This window comes from Pecten maximus, chromosome 2 (assembly GCF_902652985.1).
Source record: "Pecten maximus chromosome 2, xPecMax1.1, whole genome shotgun sequence".
Classification (NCBI taxonomy): domain Eukaryota; kingdom Metazoa; phylum Mollusca; class Bivalvia; order Pectinida; family Pectinidae; genus Pecten; species Pecten maximus.
In genome coordinates this window covers 42,137,152-42,158,477 of record NC_047016.1, presented here as the reverse complement: position 1 = coordinate 42,158,477, position 21,326 = coordinate 42,137,152, and the positions used below count along the sequence as shown (strand labels likewise).

The following is a 21,326-nucleotide window of genomic DNA, read 5'->3' as shown; positions in this document are numbered from 1 at the left end:
GCAAAATATTATGATATTTGACCCAAAATGGCACAATTCTCTACACAATTTTTTTTCTGAAACCTATTTAAAATTAAATATCTCTATCCCAAAGACAGAATTAATCTTGTTTGGACATATGTTGTAAATTAAGTTTTTCCGCTATCTTACCTTTTCTGTGGGCTTCCATTTTGCGCTGTAGGCCAAACTAAATTTCCTGTGTAAACACACGTTCGGAAAATCCGGATATTTAAAATCCGGAACCAATTTATTGATTTTTGTTTTAATAAATGTGAAGCCTGTATGTACTACTTCATACTGGATATACCAATTATAGTGTACATTTATTTTTTCATTTTTTATACATATCATAATACAGGAGTTATTTGCTTAACAAAAAAATTGCCCATGGCCAGGCTGTCTTACTGTGGTGTGCTACCTAAAGAGCACATCTTTCCTGTTGTTAATTTCAGTTTCCACTTTCCTAAATTCACTGTTTCAGATTTTTTCTGGTAAAATATATTTTTCATTGTGAGGAGGAAAAATCAATTTAGTGATGTTTACTTTGCATTGTGTGAGTGTGATAGAAGTAAAATGGCAGAAAATAAAAACCCTTCACTTGATACGGAATGGAAACACTGACACATTGATGATAGTGTATTTGTGCATGCTAGGTTTATTTTACGACTTCGGGTGATTTATTTCCTTTCGTCTGTACCATCTGAATCGCTGTTAAGTGAATTTGGTAAGTTTTCACTTAATTTCCCTCCACCATGATGTACCATAGGTATGATGATGGTATTAGCGTGTGAAGAGGCCATATATTACCTTTGTCTTCTGTTTGATGTTCCAGTAAAACGAAACAGGTTACATCCTTTACATCATGTTGGTAAAGAGTTTTATGTTTTTAAGGAAACACTGCCCCATTATGGGAGAAGATTGTATCGGTATTGTTCAGCTGCTAACAGTGATTAAATCTCGCAGTATTATTATTACATTATCATCTGAGGAGAGGAACGGAGCCTAGTGTCACCCACATCATCAGTGGTCCTGTGTATAGTCCCTGGCAGCTAGTCTCCCACAGTCTCAGAAACAAGTGAAGCTAGTGTCACCCTCATCATCAGCGGTCCTGTGTATAGTCCCTGGCAGCTAGTCTCCCACAGTCTCAGAAACAAGTGAAGCTAGTGTCACCCTCATCATCAGCGGTCCTGTGTATAGTCCCTGGCAGCTAGTCTTCCACAGTCTCAGAAACAAGTGAAGCTAGTGTCACCCTCATCATCAGCGGTCCTGTGTATAGTCCCTGGCAGCTAGTCTCCACAGTCTCTGAAACAAGTGAAGCTAGTGTCACCCTCATCATCAGCGGTCCTGTGTATAGTCCCTGGCAGCTAGTCTCCCACAGTCTCAGAAACAAGTGAAGCTAGTGTCACCCACATCATCAGTGGTCCTGTGTATAGTCCCTGGCAGCTACAGTGCAGGCCGTAGGAATGAACACAAAGTCACCATGTGCCGGCGTTTGATTTTCTATTCAAGGGGTAAATCACCGCGACTGATCACCCTAAATCCCTATCAGGGATCATGAACACGGCGTCATCGCGATCCCCTGTGGTAATGTGTTCATCAAAATCCGCGGTGATCGGTTTCTCCGCGAAACATCAAAGCAATTTGTCCGCCGCGAATCCTGATGATGCAGCCCCGGAGGGCCACGATTACATTCAGCCCTAGGTTTTACCTGTGGTGGTGTGGCTCTCAGTTGACCATTATCGACCCTTATCGTTGTACGTGTACCGATTTTTTTACCGCTAGCAGTCGAGACGATTGGTAGATTTTGTGACTTACATGCAAGTGTCCTATCCCTAATGTAAGACTCGAATTCGAAGTGATACGGTTCTCCGTGACGATCATGGGTATAACTAAATAAAAAAAACATCTGGATACCGTATAGTGAGTCTACGAAATTCCCTTAACGTCTCAATTGATGCTGTTGATAAATGATGTGGTTTAAATGATCTGCAATTCAATACTTGTATATAGGCCTATGCATTTAGTCACTACTGATTTAGCTGACCTGTTTATAGATGGCGCTTTGTGCATGACCTCAGATGCCATGACCTCGGAGAGGCCACATAAGGGGCTCGTTATTTAGTGAAAGATCTCGTACTTATTTTTACGTGATCTAGCAAAGTCCTTAATTGCATAATTTAGTCATCACACATATCTGAAGTATATAGCTAGTAAGATGTCTGTTTGAGAAATTGATCCATATACGTGTACGACCTGTGACGGATGAGAAGACGATAAACATTGATAAGATCATTATTTGTCCTCGCGGGGACATAATGTATGTTTTTTGTTTCGTAATTGTTTGAAGAAAACCAAAATTTATCCTGAATAATATAGCTTATAATTATTTCGTCTGACTTTTTGTAGCGGGTTTCATACATAGACTGTATAATTATTTAAGCATTTCGTAGTTTAAATACACGACTTTAAAGACGTTGTGTGTTTTCTTACTATCATTATTATCAGGGACGATTCCGGGGTGGCTAATAGCATAGACATACACTTGGGCGCATTCAAATTAACGGTAGATATAGAAATCCATGCTCATATTTTCCAAACTATATATACAGTAGTTAATCAACTTCATTATTTCATTAACAGCCAAATTGTCACAGCAAAATCATTATGCGAGGTCTCTTATTTTTCGATTACATGCATGATTGGAATCTATGTGTGTATACTATAAATGTTGTGTATATTGTTAAATGGAAATTGTCAAATAGATATTGTTTGAAATACATAGAATACAGAATTATGTGTATGTATAGTCCGATGTGCTCTCTTTATTGTGAGAAAACAATACACTGGTGTATGTAATAAAGAAATCTATAAAATACATTTTAACATATTTCAATTAATTATAAGCATAACATGGGAATCTTTCCCGTCCCTTTTATTTTGGAAACAAAACAAAATAACGTACTAACAATACAGATGTCACCATTACGATCAAGACCTAACGTCCAAACAATGTGAACTATTTCGTCCTTTCTCTATCTATAGACCAGTCTATTTTACGTCCAACGAAGCCTGATGATAGATCATGTAATTTGAAATTTTCCATTGAACTGGTAGGTAACAAAGGCGTCCCAGAAGAAAATATTTACCTTCTGTGAAGAGAATGTCGGAGATGAGTATATAATAGATATATTATATCATTATCGTGGTTTTGTTTTACCGCAATCATTGAAAATTCGCTAGGAAATAATATATTCCAAATCATTACCGTTTAAAACCAAATGAAATCAAACTGAATGATCTATTAAACGGTCATACTTATAAATGAGTTATATATGGTGTATCATTATTTTCTAGAAAAAAAATCTCTATATCGCGTAATATAATCATAATTGAAGTTAGTGAAAGCGATATAGATTAATTCTCTATACACAGAACAATTACATGCCGTGTAATTACCGTTATAGAAATGTTTTCACCAACTGTTAACACCTGTCAATCACATATTTTAATTACAATAGAGAGTATACCTGTTTCGCAATGACCCCATCGGACCCCTATGGTTTTTTTTACCTGAGGGGAGTATATGTTGTTATCCAGAAGGATTTTAGGCTGTAGTTGGTCGATGTCTACTACCTGTATCTCACATCTTACTGTAGGATTTTTTTAAAATAAATAAATGAAATTACTCGTTTTAAATCGCAACAATTAGTGTTCGTGTATTATCTCAATAATTAATAACAAATACACGGGATAACAGCTACCGTAATTATTTAAGTAAATATAAACTAAATATTGTGAAATTATACCCTTATGTTTTGGGCGACACTCTCATAAATCCTAGCGTAAGACTTTTTTACAGCCAATTAATTAGACAATAGATTGCTGGGATACCTGCATCGAATGGGGTGGACAGTTTACCTGATGACACACCATAATCAGGCACAGCCTACTATAGCTCCGCCCACATACTCTCAGATTTGTTGCCACAGGTGTGATTGACATGTCTAGATGATTTTTACAAAGGACATCGTCGAAGTTTTAATCGTTTGCTGATGTCACTGCACGTTAATGAAATTAATGTAAAGGCTATAAGCAGACATATAGATTCGCTTGTTATCGTACATTGATTGATATATTTAATCAGAAGACAGTTACCTGTACAATAGCAAACTCGTAGAGACTCGGCAAAAATCAGACACCGCAGATCGTTAGTACCGACCGCAGTGTAATTTAATTAGGGTGCATGTGATTATTTATTTATTACCATATGTCGTTCAATTAACGCATTAAAATCCCAGACACATTGTTGACTTGAACATTACAATAAGCAGATATCTGTCTCCGGCCGTATCTTCATCTGTGTACCATTGTCGTGGTCATTTATTTGCTACATAAAATACTGTGTTATCGGACATAAACATAATATGTCGTTACTAAAACCAAAGACATATACATGTCTCTGCTAAAACATATATATCATCAGAGACCTATATACTAGGAGCAGCAATGCACTATGGGATAAATTACCCGAACTTCCGCTCGGCGGTGACGTTTGGTAAGCCAAAGAGCTTGTTGCGAATCCCTAGTATATAGGTCTCTGATATCATGTGGCATAAAACTTACTTGTTGCTAGCCACATCGTCATTCACAATATAAAAGTGGTACGCATTCAGATATTTTCATTTATATTTATAACGTACCCGCATGTGAGCCCACAGGCGCTTGCATAGAAAATATTACTTTCATTTTTTTTATGACAGTGGTATGTGTAATCTGTTAGCGCCTGTGGTAGGACTGTGATCTAAAGTTTTCTGGCTGCAGTTCAAAGGAACCTTGCAACTTACCTGTGATAAAAATCACGACTTACCTGGCTGTGATCGGATGACATGCTGACAAACGGTGATGAGTACACAACTAAATTCACACATGTTCCTAATGATTTGATAGTTGTGTAATTGTCTGTAGCTAATTTCAGGTATCAAACGTCATTTTTTTCAGCGGTATTATCAAGCACTAGCAGGAAAATCAAAACCGAGAATAATATGCATAGAAAAAATATTGGGAGAAAGATCCTATGGTGGGTTAATTTATGTACAGTAAAATTCGGATAAGTCGAAGTCGACGGGACCGAGCAAAATATTCGACTTATCCGATGGTTCGACTTAACCGTGTCCGTTTGTATACGGAGACAAAACACCCGACTATCATCGTTTGTGTGCATGCAGAACTGGTGCTTGATAACATAGTCGAAAATAAGCAATAAATAATAACAAAGAAATTAATTAATTGTGCATGATAACACTTATTCCTTTATCTAATAAACAATATTGTGCATAGTTACAGATCAAAACAAAGTTCGTGCGTAAAATCATCTTTGACATAGATACGCGATTTACACACGGGAGTCGTACAATGACAGCATGTACATGTCTGTGATATCTAATTAAGACACACTAAAAAAATCCTCATCCTTGCATATGTTTCACTTTGTATCCCTAAATGATCGTTTCTTTAAATATCGTTATTAATAATACCGAAGACGAGTTTAAGTTCTTTATACTAAGCCTTTCGGCTCAACTGTAGGCATATGAATATTCGAGGTACGGACAAAAGCCCCCCCCCCCCCCCCGGACATTAGCCCCTAGGACAATAGCCCCTCCGGACAAAAGGCCCTTCACACTAATATTCATAGTACAAATGTATAACAAAATTATTGATCACTTTAGCCACATATTATTCATTGTTTTGTTAATTTTACGGGAGAAGTCGTTTATAAGTTGGTAAAATTTGCTGACTAATCCCTTTGTCATTTCTGTATATCAATAAAATATGTTTAAACTTAAACTTCAACACGTGTACAGTGGACCCGCGATAATCCGGACGCCGATAGTCCGGAAAACTCACAGTCCGGACGGAAATGCACGGGAACGGATTTCCGTAACGTTATTTGTACTCACCAGTCCGGAAATTCGGATTCCGATTCCGGAAGCTCATTTTGGGAACGGAGCGTACTTTTCATTAGCAAATTTCCCTCAATAATCCCAGGGACGTATAATAAGATATATATGTCCCTGATAATCCGGACAATTTTTTCACCACGAGGAGAAAACAATGTCGGGGCAAGTCACCCGTGTCGACAGCTGTACAGACTATCGCTTGACACTGTGCGTAGTCAATAGCGACCGCTGCCAGGTCATAGCCCCGGGTGTTTACCTGTGTTACAATGTGTAGCTTTTGTTTTTATAACGGTACATTGCTTTTTCTCTACGACCTAAATGTTACAGTATTAAAGGATTTTATAGTATAGCCTGGTCTTGCTTTTTTCAACTTGACGTACAATATCTATGATATTTATTTTACAGACGGCAACTTTTATAAGAACACATATTTCTATTTCGTAGTTAGTAAGAATTTATGCACAAACATACAGTGCGTGATACGATAATTAATCAATCTCAAATACATGTAATAAATTTATGATCGGTAATTAACATCATTAACGCTTGTATTTGGTAAACATGGATATCGGCTTGTAACACTGTTACGTGAAACGACGACTCATTGAAAGATGCACGTTATTAATTACACACACATTTACGTATTACGCAGTGATCACAAGAACTGGGTTGATTACACACAAATTAGTCAATAGTCGTCTGATACTTAATTAATTATATAAGCGTCACATTGTTAAGTGAATACGGGTTTAATAATTATCGGACATCTTGGGTAGTTCTCGCTGGTGTCGCGTACTTTTAAATAGATAGCTTGGGGTTTCTGGTACGTAAAAATCATAAAAAAAACCATGGACTGATGGTAAGTTGTAAAATCCGGGTCTTTTATTGTATACATATATACCCTTACACATAGTGATATGTGATTATATACATGTATATAACAATTAATTTACTATTTACATCATAAACAATATCCTATCATAGATTTGTGCTGGAATTGCACATACAGACAATTCAACTACTAATAAAAGTTATACAACATATGTATGAAAAACATTATATGACTATACATAATTATTGGTTATTAAGCCATTCTAATTTTCTCTTCCTTGCAAATTTAATATATTTAGCAAGATTTGAGATATCATTTCTATTATTTCTTGTTAACCGCTCTATTAATTTGAACATGCTAGGTTTTCATAAAATTAGGAGGTTTAATGCATTTCTTTCGTAATTAATACAAATAAGGACAATTTAAGATGAGATGAAATTGAATGGAGTGAAAATAGCCTTCATAGCGTAATTGACTTAATTATGTGGTGGTCTTAAAGTGTACCCGTAACGATTTGCTATTTCAAGTTTAAATGTGATTTAGGATGAAACTAAAAATGCTGAAAGGCCGACTTTCACAGCGACTTTAGTTTTAGAGTAATTGCGATTTTTCTCGAACCCAGAGCCGTTGACTACGTTTCGGTGACCTCTGACCTGTGACGTCAGAGGTTTAATGGGATCAGAGCCGTCATATAGGAAATATATATAGAAACACGTGCCTGCAATTAATGCGAATGAGACAACAATAATGAAAGTGCTGAATAAACTTTTTGACATATATTTGTGAGTTAGTTAATAACAAATGTTACCGAAACCAGGGGCATATAATTTTCTATTATAACGTGCCATATACAACATGTAACATCTTATTAATTTTCTATTATAACGGGCCAAATACAACGTATATCATCTTACTCATTTTCTTTTATAACAGGTCGTATATAACATGTAAAATTTGAATAATTTTCTATTTTAACGGGTCGCTGTAACATGTATGGCATTTGAATAATGGACCGTTTATAACGACTTACATCATATAGCCTTTATTATGAGGGCAATTGCGGGTTGTTACATACCAATATTTAAAATGTAAACTTTATTTATTTTACAACAATTGAGAAACAAGTTATATTAACTTATATTAATCACGCTTGTTGGCCCGGATGGAAGCGCGCGAGGGGTCTTACTGTGGGAGGAAACCGGAGTACCCGGGGAAAACCCACGTGGTCGGGCAGGTGACCCCATACCTTTTCACGTCCGATCGGGGAATCGAACCCCGGCCGCCTTGGTGAAAGGCAAGTGTGTTACCACTGTGCCACCCGACCACCCAATATTGATTTCGGTTATAATACTTCTAGTAACAGAAGTTTAAAATACAATTCATACACGATTGGAAATAAAAGTTAAAAAAATTGGAATTTTTATTAGCCAAAACAGCAATAGATATGTTGCAAATACACTTGAAGATACCGTTATTTGTGATTTTCGGAAAGATTCATAGAGTAAATTTTCAACATCGTGGGTTTATGAATGAGGCAACTTAGGTTAATCATTCTATAGACAAACCTTTAAGATACATTTTTTTTTCGCTTGAAAGGAAAACTAAACCCACTGAATTCCAAAAATAATATGTTTGATTTCAACAACTTAAAAATGCATTCCCTGTAGTAACACGCAATTCTTAATAAAATTCAAGCTCAATTTACGTACAACATGTGAAAGTATATCTTCGGAACTTTTTTGAAGTACATAGAAACCAAACGCGAGAACTCACAAGAATTACCTGCGTGTGCCGATTAGAACACCAGACACATGTAGTGCAGTGACAGGTGTGACGAGCTTGTGGATCATAATTTCACACCTGGTAATTGTTTAGCGGTTATACTAACCCACTCAATTCGTAATTCTCCGAACATGTTTCTAATCTTCTAAAGTCCTGTTTTAAGTGAAGATATGACTTGTGACCTACGAATGGAAAGTAAAACCACAATGATCTCGATCACTTCATACTAATGACACAATAACAAAACAAAAAAGAAATATAATGATAATAAAAAAGAAATAAATAAAATTTGAAAAATTCATACACGAAAATTATTGCGAGTTAATAAGTTTTAGTATTAATTATGATTAATCATGATGAACTAAATTGTATGTTTTCTATATATATATATATAACGGAGCGAAAATGATGGTTTTAATAAGAACCTATACTATGTACCTGTACATAAAGTATCAATTATATTATAATTGTTGCGAATCACTTTTATTTAATTTCAATGACAACGATCATATAAAAATTATATCTTTCTCAAGAATGTAATCGTCCGTTATCACTGAGACCATGACATGTAAAATACCCTCGGGATAAAATCTGTATATGTAGAAGTTTGTTGCAGGCTCCAACACTGGTATTCATACGTGAGAGATTTAGTCTATTGTAGATCATGATGATTATAATATATTACTTTCTGAATTAAGTGTTCTCCATGACTTGAAGCGTGTTTTGTATAGAATATAATGCATAGATTTTATCTCGGCACTCGGCCAACCGATTTTGATGTGGTTCGCGACATCATTCTTTGGTTTTTACAAAAAATACCATGTTTGAATATCGTTTTTTTGTTCTTGGTACACTTTAACACGGAGTTTCACCACGTCAGCATTTGAATACCAAGAACTTTAACTTTGTACATGTACCACTTGTGATATATACTGAAATGACTAACGTTTTATATACATGTATGACTAAAAACAAACACATTTTATGTTAGATATTTTATTAGAGGATGTTTTTAGATAATGCAATGAACTTTCAAAATACATGTCAAATACAATTTATATAATTCATATATATTCATAAATATATATGATCTCTAGCAATATAGTCTTTGGAAAACACATTTGATTGTGTCACATGGATTATAAAATAGAGAAATGCTTTAACAGCTTAATATTTAAATCACACGCTTCAGAAAAAAAAATACGTTGAAATTTTATTGTTATCACATGAACAAATCAGCAAATATGTTTTTTATCTTCTAAAAACCACCGTACTGTCTTCTTAAATAATGTTAAATAAATAAATTGTTTATTATCAAAAATACCAAAGAAACTGTGGATGTAATACCATGTACTGACTTTCGTATACGTGACGTATCACTATCGAAATGGAGATCATTTACAAATCGTGTGCTTTTAACATGCATCTTATTGCCATACTCAACAAGACTAACACCGTAACATGAATTAAATAACTTCCACAATTCCAATGATCGATGGTAAAATTATGGATTTATATACATGTATTTAACTCGTTATAGTCATAAACGTGATAAAACTAACTTTCTGATAGCAAAACTTTAAAAGAATAGTTATCATTTATTTGCAAATATATTTATCTGTAAAAGATTGATACATAGTAATAACAAGACATTTCGTAACTGTTTTGTAAATCTTACCTGTGCGCGGAGAATGACTTGTCAATCATTCTTATCAACCAATGAAATACGCGCAAAGCCTTTCCGCGGCGTTTGATTGACAGCAACAATGCTCACTGAGGTGTGACGAACTTCAGTGTCGTCTGCTTTGTATAAGGTGACTTGTCAATCCAACCGATGAAATTCGTGTACGGCCAGGTACCCATTTCTATTGCGTTTGATTGACCGACAGCCAAGATGGATACTATCCACCAATGACGGCTATCATGTTGATTCATCACAAAATGAAAACGTGTTGTATTCTATAAGACGCTACGTAATAAAATGTACAAGTATTATGATTTTATAAAAATCATTGAAATCACATTTTTGATAAAAACAGTAACCATAAAATAGGCCAGAGTAAAAAAAAAATACTCAGTGACATGATATTAATGTGAAGACATGAAACAGCCGGAACATTTAACACCCATATTATATGGATGCCCTAAGATACGATATATTGCAGGTTTTTGACTATGCAACCAGTATCATTACACATAATAAGTGTTATTCCCACTTTTGATCAGTTTCATAGGTTGAATTAGCCAGAGTTTCTATTGGCCTCCTCTGGCACACTACGATATGAAAACGTGGAATTCTCCGACAGCTGACATGTGGCATGTCGCTAAGATTTTGGTCCTAATACAATAAAATCGGGAATGACATAACACTTACATATATGGATAAATGAGTTATTTATTTACCCCAGTATACCCATTTAGTCCCATCTAGGTGTTTAATTCAGTCCTTATAGACCCTCGCTTTACGCTAGTCAATATTTCATTATGGATTCTGCCGTGTTGCTAACTATACATTGTAGGTCGCGGTCGGCCTAATTACCTAATCCATGTGCGATGCTACAACTTTTATTTCTATAGATTTTACCGCTTATAATTAAGAAATTATGAATTTTTGAATTTAATATAACAGGTTTTGTGAAATAATAAGCTTAGTTTTTTTTATTTAAACTACGTTAGAAGAAAAACACAATAAATTATATGTGGTCTTTTCGGTCCATTGCGTTCCGATTCGGGTGGTTAGTCGTACTGTCACTTACAAAATGGCAGGTCAACAGCGTGAAATTTTGACTAGCATAAAGCAAGGGTCTATACTGACGAAATAAAACCTCTAGGTGGGACTAAATGGGTGTTCTGGGGGTAAATACATATCTCATTTATCCATATTGGTAAGATACGTGTGATTTCACACCGGTTTTACTGTATTTACACCTTACATCTTAGCAGCACCAAACGGTGACGGAAAATTACATGTTTTCATAGAGTAGTGCGTTCTGGCCCTACAGCAGACATGCAAATTATATCCTTACTTGGATGAAAGTTGTTCGAAATGTTCATCAATCCGTGATTCTTACATCTACTACACAAGAAATAACTTCCATCAAATCTACTTTCTTTTACCGGTCAGCGACACACAGCGGAATCTTTACAGTTCTTTATATCTAAATATACTACACATTATCTATGTCCCCTCTAGACTACGACTATAGTGACAAAATAAAATAAAATATCACATATTTTCAAGCTAAGTAAAACTGATGTTTAATTCTACGGCATTTATAAGAGCTGGAAACAATTAAAACCAATGGTAAATGTAAAGTTTCAATTACGTTATACCGTACGTCCCTGGTCACATCGATCATAGCGTTGATAGGTATCAGTTATATACATGTAGTTAGCCTACTCCATATCGATCCATATTACAGGTAAATTTTATCGCATGAGTAAGCACCGATGAGTCCTGCTGATCCACTGTGATTCTCTGTGATCCTCAGTGTCTCGATCGCGGAGGTTCACCGCGGCACGCTTGGTCACCGCGATCTTTGAAGATTTAACCCCGGTGATTGATTGGCATAATTGGTCTATCACTAGGAAACACGGTGATTATTTCTCCATGTACACTCGTCACCATAAATCGCGGTGTGGGGGGTAGAAGTATTAAAAGCTACGGTCCTTACTGTAGTCTTCCACAGTCTCAGAAACAAGTGAAGCTAGTGTCACCCACATCATCAGTGGTCCTGTGTATATATAGTCCCTGGCAGCTAGTCTCCCACAGTCTCAGAAACAAGTGAAGCTAGTGTCACCCTCATCATCAGTGGTCCTGTGTATAGTCCCTGGCAGCTAGTCTTCCACAGTCTCAGAAACAAGTGAAGCTAGTGTCACTCACATCCTCAGCAGCTCACTGTAGTCCCTGTTAGGCCTTACAGTCCTAGAAACAAGTGAAGCTTAATGTCAACCACATCCTGCAGTTCCTTATATTCCCAGAAATTCCCAAACAGTCCCATACAGTCCCATACAGTCCCAGAAACAGTTGGAGCTAGTGTCAACCACAACATAAAAGTCTCCAACTGTTTGTGACTGTCCCTCACAGCCCCAGAAACAGTTGGAGCTTGTGACATTTAAATCATTAGAAGTTTCCTGCTGTTTGTGACTGTCCCCCACAGTCCCAGAATCAGTTGGAGCTTGTGACATTTAAATCATTAGGTCATCTGACCCAAAGGGTCAGGATGACCTATAGCCATCGTGCTTCGTCCGTCGTCGTCCGCCGTGCGCCGTCCGTAAACTTTTTCACATTTCAATCTTATTCTCAAGTTCCACGAGTGGGATTAAGCTGAAACTTGCCAGAAATGATCCTGAGATGGTCCCAACCAAGTGTTGTTATTTTTCGGGTCGGTCCGAAATCTAAGATGGCCGCCATAGCCGCCATCTTGAAAAACACATTTTAAACTTCTTCTCAAGTTCCACCAGTGCTATTGAGCTGAAACTTGCCTAAAATGATCCTGATATGATCCCAACCAAGTGTTGTTATTTTTCGGGTCGGTCCGAAATCCAAGATGGCTGCTGTGGCCGCCATCTTGAAAAACACATTTTAAACTTCTTCTCAAGTTCCACCAGTGCTATTGAGCTGAAACTTGCCTGAAATGATCCTGATTTGATCCCAACCAAGTGTTGTTATTTTTCGGGTCGGTCCGAAATCTAAGATGGCCGCCATAGCCGCCATCTTGAAAAACACATTTTAAACTTCTCAAGTTCCACCAGTGCTATTGAGCTGAAACTTGCCTAAAATGATCCTGATATGATCCCAGCCAAGTGTTGTTATTTTTCGGGTTGGTCCGAAATCCAAGATGGCCGCCATAGCCATCCGAAATCCAAGATGGCCGCCATAGCCACCATCTTGAAAAACACATATTAAACTTCTTCTCAAGTTCCACCAGTGCTGTTAAGCTGAAACTTGCCTGAAATGTTCCTGAGAGGATCCTGACCAAGTGTTGTTATTTTTTGGATTGGTCTGAAATCAAAGATGGTCGCCATCTTGAAAAACACATTTTAAACTTCTTCTCAAGTTCCACCAGTGCTATTGAGCTGAAACTTGCCTGAAATGATCCTGATTTGATCCCAACCAAGTGTTGTTATTTTTCGGGTTGGTCCGAAATCCAAGATGGCCGCCATAGCCGCCATCTTGAAAAACACATTTTAAACTTCTCAAGTTCCACCAGTGCTATTGAGCTGAAACTTGCTTAAAATGATCCTGATATAATCCCAACCAAGTGTTGTTATTTTTCGGGTTGGTCCGAAATCCAAGATTGCCGCCATAGCCGCCATCTTGAAAAAACACATTTTAAACTTCTTCTCAAGTTCCACCAGTGCTGTTGGGCTGAAATTTGCCAGAAATGATCCTGAGATGATCCCCACCAAGTGTTGTTATTTTTCGGGCCAATTCGAAATCCAAGATTGCCGCCATAGCCGCAATCTTGAAAAACACATTTTAAACTTCTTCTTAAGTTCCACCTGTGCTGTTGGGCTGAAACTTGCCTGAAATGATCCTGTTATGATCCTGACCAAGTGTTGTTATTTTTCGGGCCGATCCGAAATCCAAGATGGCCGCCATAGCCACCATCTTGAAAAACACATATTAAACTTCTTCTCAAGTTCCACCAGTGCTGTTAAGCTGAAACTTGCCTGAAATGTTCCTGAGAGGATCCTGACCAAGTGTTGTTATTTTTTGGATTGGTCTGAAATCAAAGATGGTCGCCATCTTGAAAAACACATTTTAAACTTCTTCTCAAGTTCCACCAGTGCTATTGAGCTGAAACTTGCCTGAAATGATCCTGATTTGATCCCAACCAAGTGTTGTTATTTTTCGGGTCGGTCCGAAATCTAAGATGGCCGCCATAGCCGCCATCTTGAAAAACACATTTTAAACTTCTTCTCAAGTTCCACCAGTGCTATTGAGCTGAAACTTGCCTTAAAATGATCCTGATATGATCCCAACCAAGTGTTGTTATTTTTCGGGTCGGTCCGAAATCCAAGATGGCCGCCATAGGCCGCCATCTTGAAAAACACATTTTAAACTTCTTCTCAAGTTCCACCAGTGCTATTGAGCTGAAACTTGCCTGAAATGATCCTGATATGATCCCGACCAAGTGTTGTTATTTTTCGGGCCGATCCGAAATCCAAGATGGCCGCCATAGCCGCCATCTTGAAAAACACATTTTAAACTTCTTCTTAAGTTCCACCTGTGCTGTTGGGCTGAAACTTGCCTGAAATGATCCTGTTATGATCCTGACCAAGTGTTGTTATTTTTCGGGCCGATCCGAAATCCAAGATGGCCGCCATAGCCACCATCTTGAAAAACACATATTAAACTTCTTCTCAAGTTCCACCAGTGCTGTTAAGCTGAAACTTGCCTGAAATGTTCCTGAGAGGATCCTGACCAAGTGTTGTTATTTTTTGGATTGGTCTGAAATCAAAGATGGCCGCCATCTTGAAAAACACATTTTAAATTTCTTCTCCAGTTCCATTGGTGCCATTGAGCTGGAAATGGGTGAGGATGTCAAGGAAGGCGAGCCAACATAGTGTTGTTATTTTTTCGCCCTCATAAAAACTTTGAAATGGCAGCAATGGCGGCCATTTTGTAACATGATTGCGCAATCATGGTTTTCCTGAACAACACATATTTCAAACTTCTTCTCAAATTCCACCAGTGGGATTCAGCTCTAACTTACCAGAAATGATCCCGAGATGGTCCTTACCAAGTGTTGTTATTTATCGGGTTTGCCAGAAATCCAAGATGGCCGCCATGACCGCCATCTTGAAAAACACATTTTAAACTTCTTCTCCAGTTCCACTGGTGCCATTGAGCTGGAAATTGGTGAGGATGTTAAGGAAGGAGGGCCAACAAAGTGTTGTAGTAAAATCATTGACTTGGCAGCCATGGCAGCCATTTGTAACATGATTGTGCAATCATGGTTTTCCTGAACAATGCCTATTTCAAACTTCTTCTCAAATTCCACCAGTGGTATTCAGCTATAACTTACCAGAAATTATCCTTAGATGGTCCAGACCAAGTGTTAATTGTTATTTATTGGGTCAGTCAGAAATCCAAGATGGCCACCATGGCCAACAGTGCCACTATATACATGCTACAGAGAATACATACTACAATAATATAAGGGTTTTAATTTAGAGTTAGATGACCGTTAAGGCCCCTGGGCCTCTTGTTAGAAGTTTCCTGCTGTTTGTGACTGTCTCCCACAGTCCCAGAAACAGTTGGAGCTATCATCATCTGGATGGGAAGGTGCCAACGACCTATTATACAATTAACTGTTTTTAGAAGAACATTATAAATATGTGTATATTCTGAACTGTTCCCCTAATTAATTAAATGTGACAAGCTTGTTATGATAAACCTTGGGACTGAGAATCCACTAGCAGTGTCTACACTCACAATCTCACAAGATTGTACAAAAGACGAACAAGGTGCTTCAAAACAAATTGAGTGTAAGATACCATACAGCTATTTCATCCTACGACTCATTAGTGATATTAGGGACACGTACATATAGCTATTTCATCCTACGACTCATCAGTGATATTAGGGACACGTACATATAGCTATTTCATCCTATGACTCATCAGTGATATTAGGGACACCATACAGCTATTTCATCCTACGACTCGTCAGTGTTACTAGGGACACCATACAGCTATTTTGTCCTAGGACTCGTCAGTGTTACTAGGGACACCATACAGCTATTTTGTCCAAGGACTCGTCAGTGTTACTAGGGACACCATACAGCTATTTTGTCCAAGGACTCGTCAGTGTTACTAGGGACACCATACAGCTATTTTGTCCTAGGACTCGTCAGTGTTACTAGGGACACCATACAGCTATTTTGTCCAAGGACTCGTCAGTGTTACTAGGGACACCATACAGCTATTTTGTCCAAGGACTCGTCAGTGTTACTAGGGACACCATACAGCTATTTTGTCCAAGGACTCGTCAGTGTTACTAGGGACACCATACAGCTATTTTGTCCTAGGATTCGTCAGTGTTACTAGGGACACCATACAGCTATTTTGTCCAAGGACTCGTCAGTGTTACTAGGGACACCATACAGCTATTTTGTCCTAGGACTCGTCAGTGGTACTAGGGACACCATACAGCTATTTTGACCTAGGACTCGTCAGTGTAACTAGAGACACCATACAGCTATTTTGACCTAGGACTCGTCAGTGTTACTAGGGACACCATACAGCTATTTTGACCTAGGACTCGTCAGTGTAACTAGAGACACCATACAGCTATTTCGACCTAGGACTCGTCAGTGTTACTAGGGACACCATACAGCTATTTTGACCTAGGACTCGTCAGTGTAACTAGAGACACCATACAGCTATTTTGTCCTAGGACTCGTCAGTGTTACTAGGGACACCATACAGCTATTTTGTCCTAGGACTCGTCAGTGTTACTAGGGACACCATACAGCTATTTTGACCTAGGACTCGTCAGTGTTACTAGGGACACCATACAGCTATTTTGTCCTAGGACTCGTCAGTGTAACTAGGGACACCATACAGCTATTTCCTCCTTGGACTCTTATACTAACAAATTGGTGCAGTGTGACTCTTGCGTTGTATCAACTGTGAATATTCTATCGTTTCAGATGAGGTTTGTACAGAACATCACAGAGTGGGAGACGATGAAGCCAGCGATGTACCATGGACACTTTGCCTATATTGAGTTTGGAAGGTGAGTTTATAAAGAGCTGTAACACAAAGGTATTAGTAGCAGGGAGACACATTTTGATTACTAATTCGTAAGAGTAATAAGAGTGAAGTGTTTCTTCTCCTTCAAAGATAAATTGGAATGCCATAGAACTGGACTGGAGTTGAGTTCGGTGCTGGGAGGAGGAAGGCTATAGCTAGTCAAGGGTTTATCTGTTGATCTCAGATATCTTGGAAGAATCCATCACAAATTATCTCACAGAATTGTACTTTCCTGGCTTAGAAGGACCCATTATTCTGTCTGTAGGGTAAATTAGATTTAGTTGTGACTACACGTGTTTCTCCTAAATCCTGTGGAAAATTGTAACGTCTAAAACATGTCATTCAGTTGATGAGTGGTAGTGAATATTTAAAGTCAGAGAAATAAAAGTATATATTGTGTATCGTGTGAGATAGTATATGTTGTGTAGTCTGTGAGATAGTGTATGTTGTGTATGGTGTGAGATAGTGTATGTGGTGTATGGTGTGAGATAGTGTATGTTGTGTATGGTGTGAGATAGTGTATGTTGTGTATGGTGTGAGATAGTGTATGTTGTGTATCGTGTGAGATAGTATATGTTGTGTAGTCTGTGAGATAGTGTATGTTGTGTAGTCTGTGAGATAGTGTATGTGGTGTATGGTGTGAGATAGTGTATGTTGTGTATGGTGTGAGATAGTGTATGTTGTGTATGGTGTGAGATAGTGTATGTTGTGTATCGTGTGAGATAGTGTATGTTGTGTAGTCTGTGAGATAGTGTATGTTGTGTATCGTGTGAGATAATGTATGTTGTGTATCCTGTGAGATAGTGTATGTTGTGTAGTCTGTGAGATAGTGTATGTTGTGTATTGTGTGAGATAGTGTATGTTGTGTAGTCTGTGAGATAGTGTATGTTGTGTATCATGTGAGATAGTGTATGTTGTGTAGTCTGTGAGATAGTGTATGTTGTGTAGTCTGTGAGATAGTGTATGTGGTGTATGGTGTGAGATAGTGTATGTTGTGTAGTCTGTGAGATAGTGTATGTTGTGTATGGTGTGAGATAGTGTATGTTGTGTATGGTGTGAGATAGTGTATGTTGTGTATGGTGTGAGATAGTGTATGTGGTGTATGGTGTGAGGTAGTGTATGTTGTGTAGTCTGTGAGATAGTGTATGTTGTGTATGGTGTGAGATAGTGTATGTTGTGTATGGTGTGAGATAGTGTATGTTGTGTAGTCTGAGATGGTGTATGTTGTGTAGTCTGTGAGATAGTGTATGTGGTGTATGGTGTGAGATAGTGTATGTTGTGTTGTCTGTGAGATAGTGTATGTTGTGTAGTCTGTGAGATAGTATATGTTGTGTATGGTGTGAGATAGTGTATGTTGTGTAGTATGTGAGATAGTGTATGTTGTGTATCCTGTGAGATAGTGTATGTTGTGTATCGTGTGAGATAGTGTATGTTGTGTAGTCTGTGAGATAGTGTATGTTGTGTAGTCTGTGAGATAGTGTATGTTGTGTAGTCTGTGAGATAGTATATGTTGTGTATGGTGTGAGATAGTGTATGTTGTGTAGTATGTGAGATAGTGTATGTTGTGTAGTCTGTGAGATAGTATATGTTGTGTATGGTGTGAGATAGTGTATGTTGTGTAGTATGTGAGATAGTGTATGTTGTGTATCCTGTGAGATAGTGTATGTTGTGTATCGTGTGAGATAGTGTATGTTGTGTAGTCTGTGAGATAGTGTATGTTGTGTAGTCTGTGAGATAGTGTATGTTGTGTAGTCTGTGAGATAGTGTATGTTGTGTATTGTGTGAGATAGTGTATGTTGTGTAGTCTGTGAGATAGTGTATGTTGTGTAGTCTGTGAGATAGTGTATGTTGTGTAGTCTGTGAGATAGTGTATGTTGTGTATCGTGTGAGATAGTGTATGTTGCGTATCGTGTGAGATAGTGTATGTTGTGTAGTCTGTGAGATAGTGTATGTTGTGTAGTCTGTGAGATAGTGTATGTTGTGTAGTCTGTGAGATAGTATATGTTGTGTATGGTGTGAGATAGTGTATGTTGTGTAGTCTGTGAGATAGTGTATGTTGTGTAGTCTGTGAGATAGTATATGTTGTGTATGGTGTGAGATAGTGTATGTTGTGTAGTATGTGAGATAGTGTATGTTGTGTATCCTGTGAGATAGTGTATGTTGTGTATCGTGTGAGATAGTGTATGTTGTGTAGTCTGTGAGATAGTGTATGTTGTGTAGTCTGTGAGATAGTGTATGTTGTGTAGTCTGTGAGATAGTGTATGTTGTGTATTGTGTGAGATAGTGTATGTTGTGTAGTCTGTGAGATAGTGTATGTTGTGTAGTCTGTGAGATAGTGTATGTTGTGTAGTCTGTGAGATAGTGTATGTTGTGTATCGTGTGAGATAGTGTATGTTGCGTATCGTGTGAGATAGTGTATGTTGTGTAGTCTGTGAGATAGTGTATGTTGTGTAGTCACTGTATCCTGTGAGATAGTGTATGTTGTGTATCAATCATGTGAGATAGTGTATGTTGTGTATCGTGTGAGATAGTGTATGTTGTGTAGTCTGTGAGATAGTGTATGTTGTGTATGGTGTGAGATAGTGTATGTTGTGTAGTCTGTGAGATAGTGTATGTTGTGTAGTCTGTGAGATAGTGTATGTTGTGTAGTCTGTGAGATAGTGTATGTTGTGTATGGTGTGAGATAGTGTATGTTGTGAGATAGTGTATGTTGTGTATGGTGTGAGATAGTGTATGTTGTGTAGTCTGTGAGATCGTGTATGTTGTGTAGTCTGTGAGATAGTGTATGTTGTGTATCGTGTGAGATAGTGTATGTTGTGTAGTCTGTGAGATAGTGTATGTTGTGTAGTCACTGTATCCTGTGAGATAGTGTATGTTGTGTATCAATCATGTGAGATAGTGTATGTTGTGTATCGTGTGAGATAGTGTATGTTGTGTAGTCACTGTATCCTGTGAGATAATGTATGTTGTGTAGTCTGTGAGATAGTGTATGTTGTGTATCGTGTGAGATAGTGTATGTTGTGTATCGTGTGAGATAGTGTATGTTGTGTATCGTGTGAGATAGTGTATGTTGTGTAGTCTGTGAGATAGTGTATGTTGTGTATCAATCATGTGAGATAGTGTATGTTGTGTATCGTGTGAGATAGTGTATGTTGTGTAGTCTGTGAGATAGTGTATGTTGTGTATCAATCATGTGAGATAGTGTATGTTGTGTATCGTGTGAGATAGTGTATGTTGTGTATCGTGTGAGATAGTGTATGTTGTGTATCGTGTGAGATAGTGTATGTTGTGTAGTCTGTGAGATAGTGTATGTTGTGTAGTCTGTGAGATAGTGTATGTTGTGTAGTCTGTGAGATCGTGTATGTTGTGTAGTCTGTGAGATAGTGTATGTTGTGTAGTCTGTGAGATAGTGTATGTTGTGTAGTCACTGTATCCTGTGAGATAGTGTATGTTGTGTATCGTGTGAGATAGTGTATGTTGTGTAGTCTGTGAGATAGTGTATGTTGTGTAGTCTGTGAGATCGTGTATGTTGTGTAGTCTGTGAGATAGTGTATGTTGTGTAGTCTGTGAGATAGTGTATGTTGTGTAGTCTGTGAGATAGTGTATGTTGTGTAGTCTGTGAGATAGTGTATGTTGTGTAGTCACTGTATCCTGTGAGATAGTGTATGTTGTGTAGTCTGTGAGATAGTGTATGTTGTGTAGTCTGTGAGATAGTGTATGTTGTGTAGTCTGTGAGATAGTGTATGTTGTGTAGTCACTGTATCCTGTGAGATAGTGTATGTTGTGTAGTAACTGTATCCTGTGAGATAGTGTATGTTGTGTATCGTGTGAGATAGTGTATGTTGTGTAGTCACTGTATCCTGTGAGATAGTGTATGTTGTATAATCTCTGTATCCTGTGAGATAGTGTATGTTGTGTAGTCACTGTATCCTGTGAGATAGTGTATGTTGTATAATCTCTGTATCCTGTGACGCATGTGGGTTAATGTT

At 37.8% G+C, this 21,326-nt stretch overlaps 1 protein-coding gene across 1 annotated transcript in view; it reads left to right on the top strand.

Moving 5' to 3' along the window:
- The window catches only part of LOC117322133 (heparan sulfate 2-O-sulfotransferase 1-like), a 96,881-nt gene that overhangs the window by 52,428 nt on the left and 23,127 nt on the right, over positions 1–21,326 (top strand). The window contains 1 exon segment of the mRNA XM_033876898.1: positions 17,235–17,320. Coding sequence (XP_033732789.1) covers positions 17,235–17,320 — 86 coding nt within the window.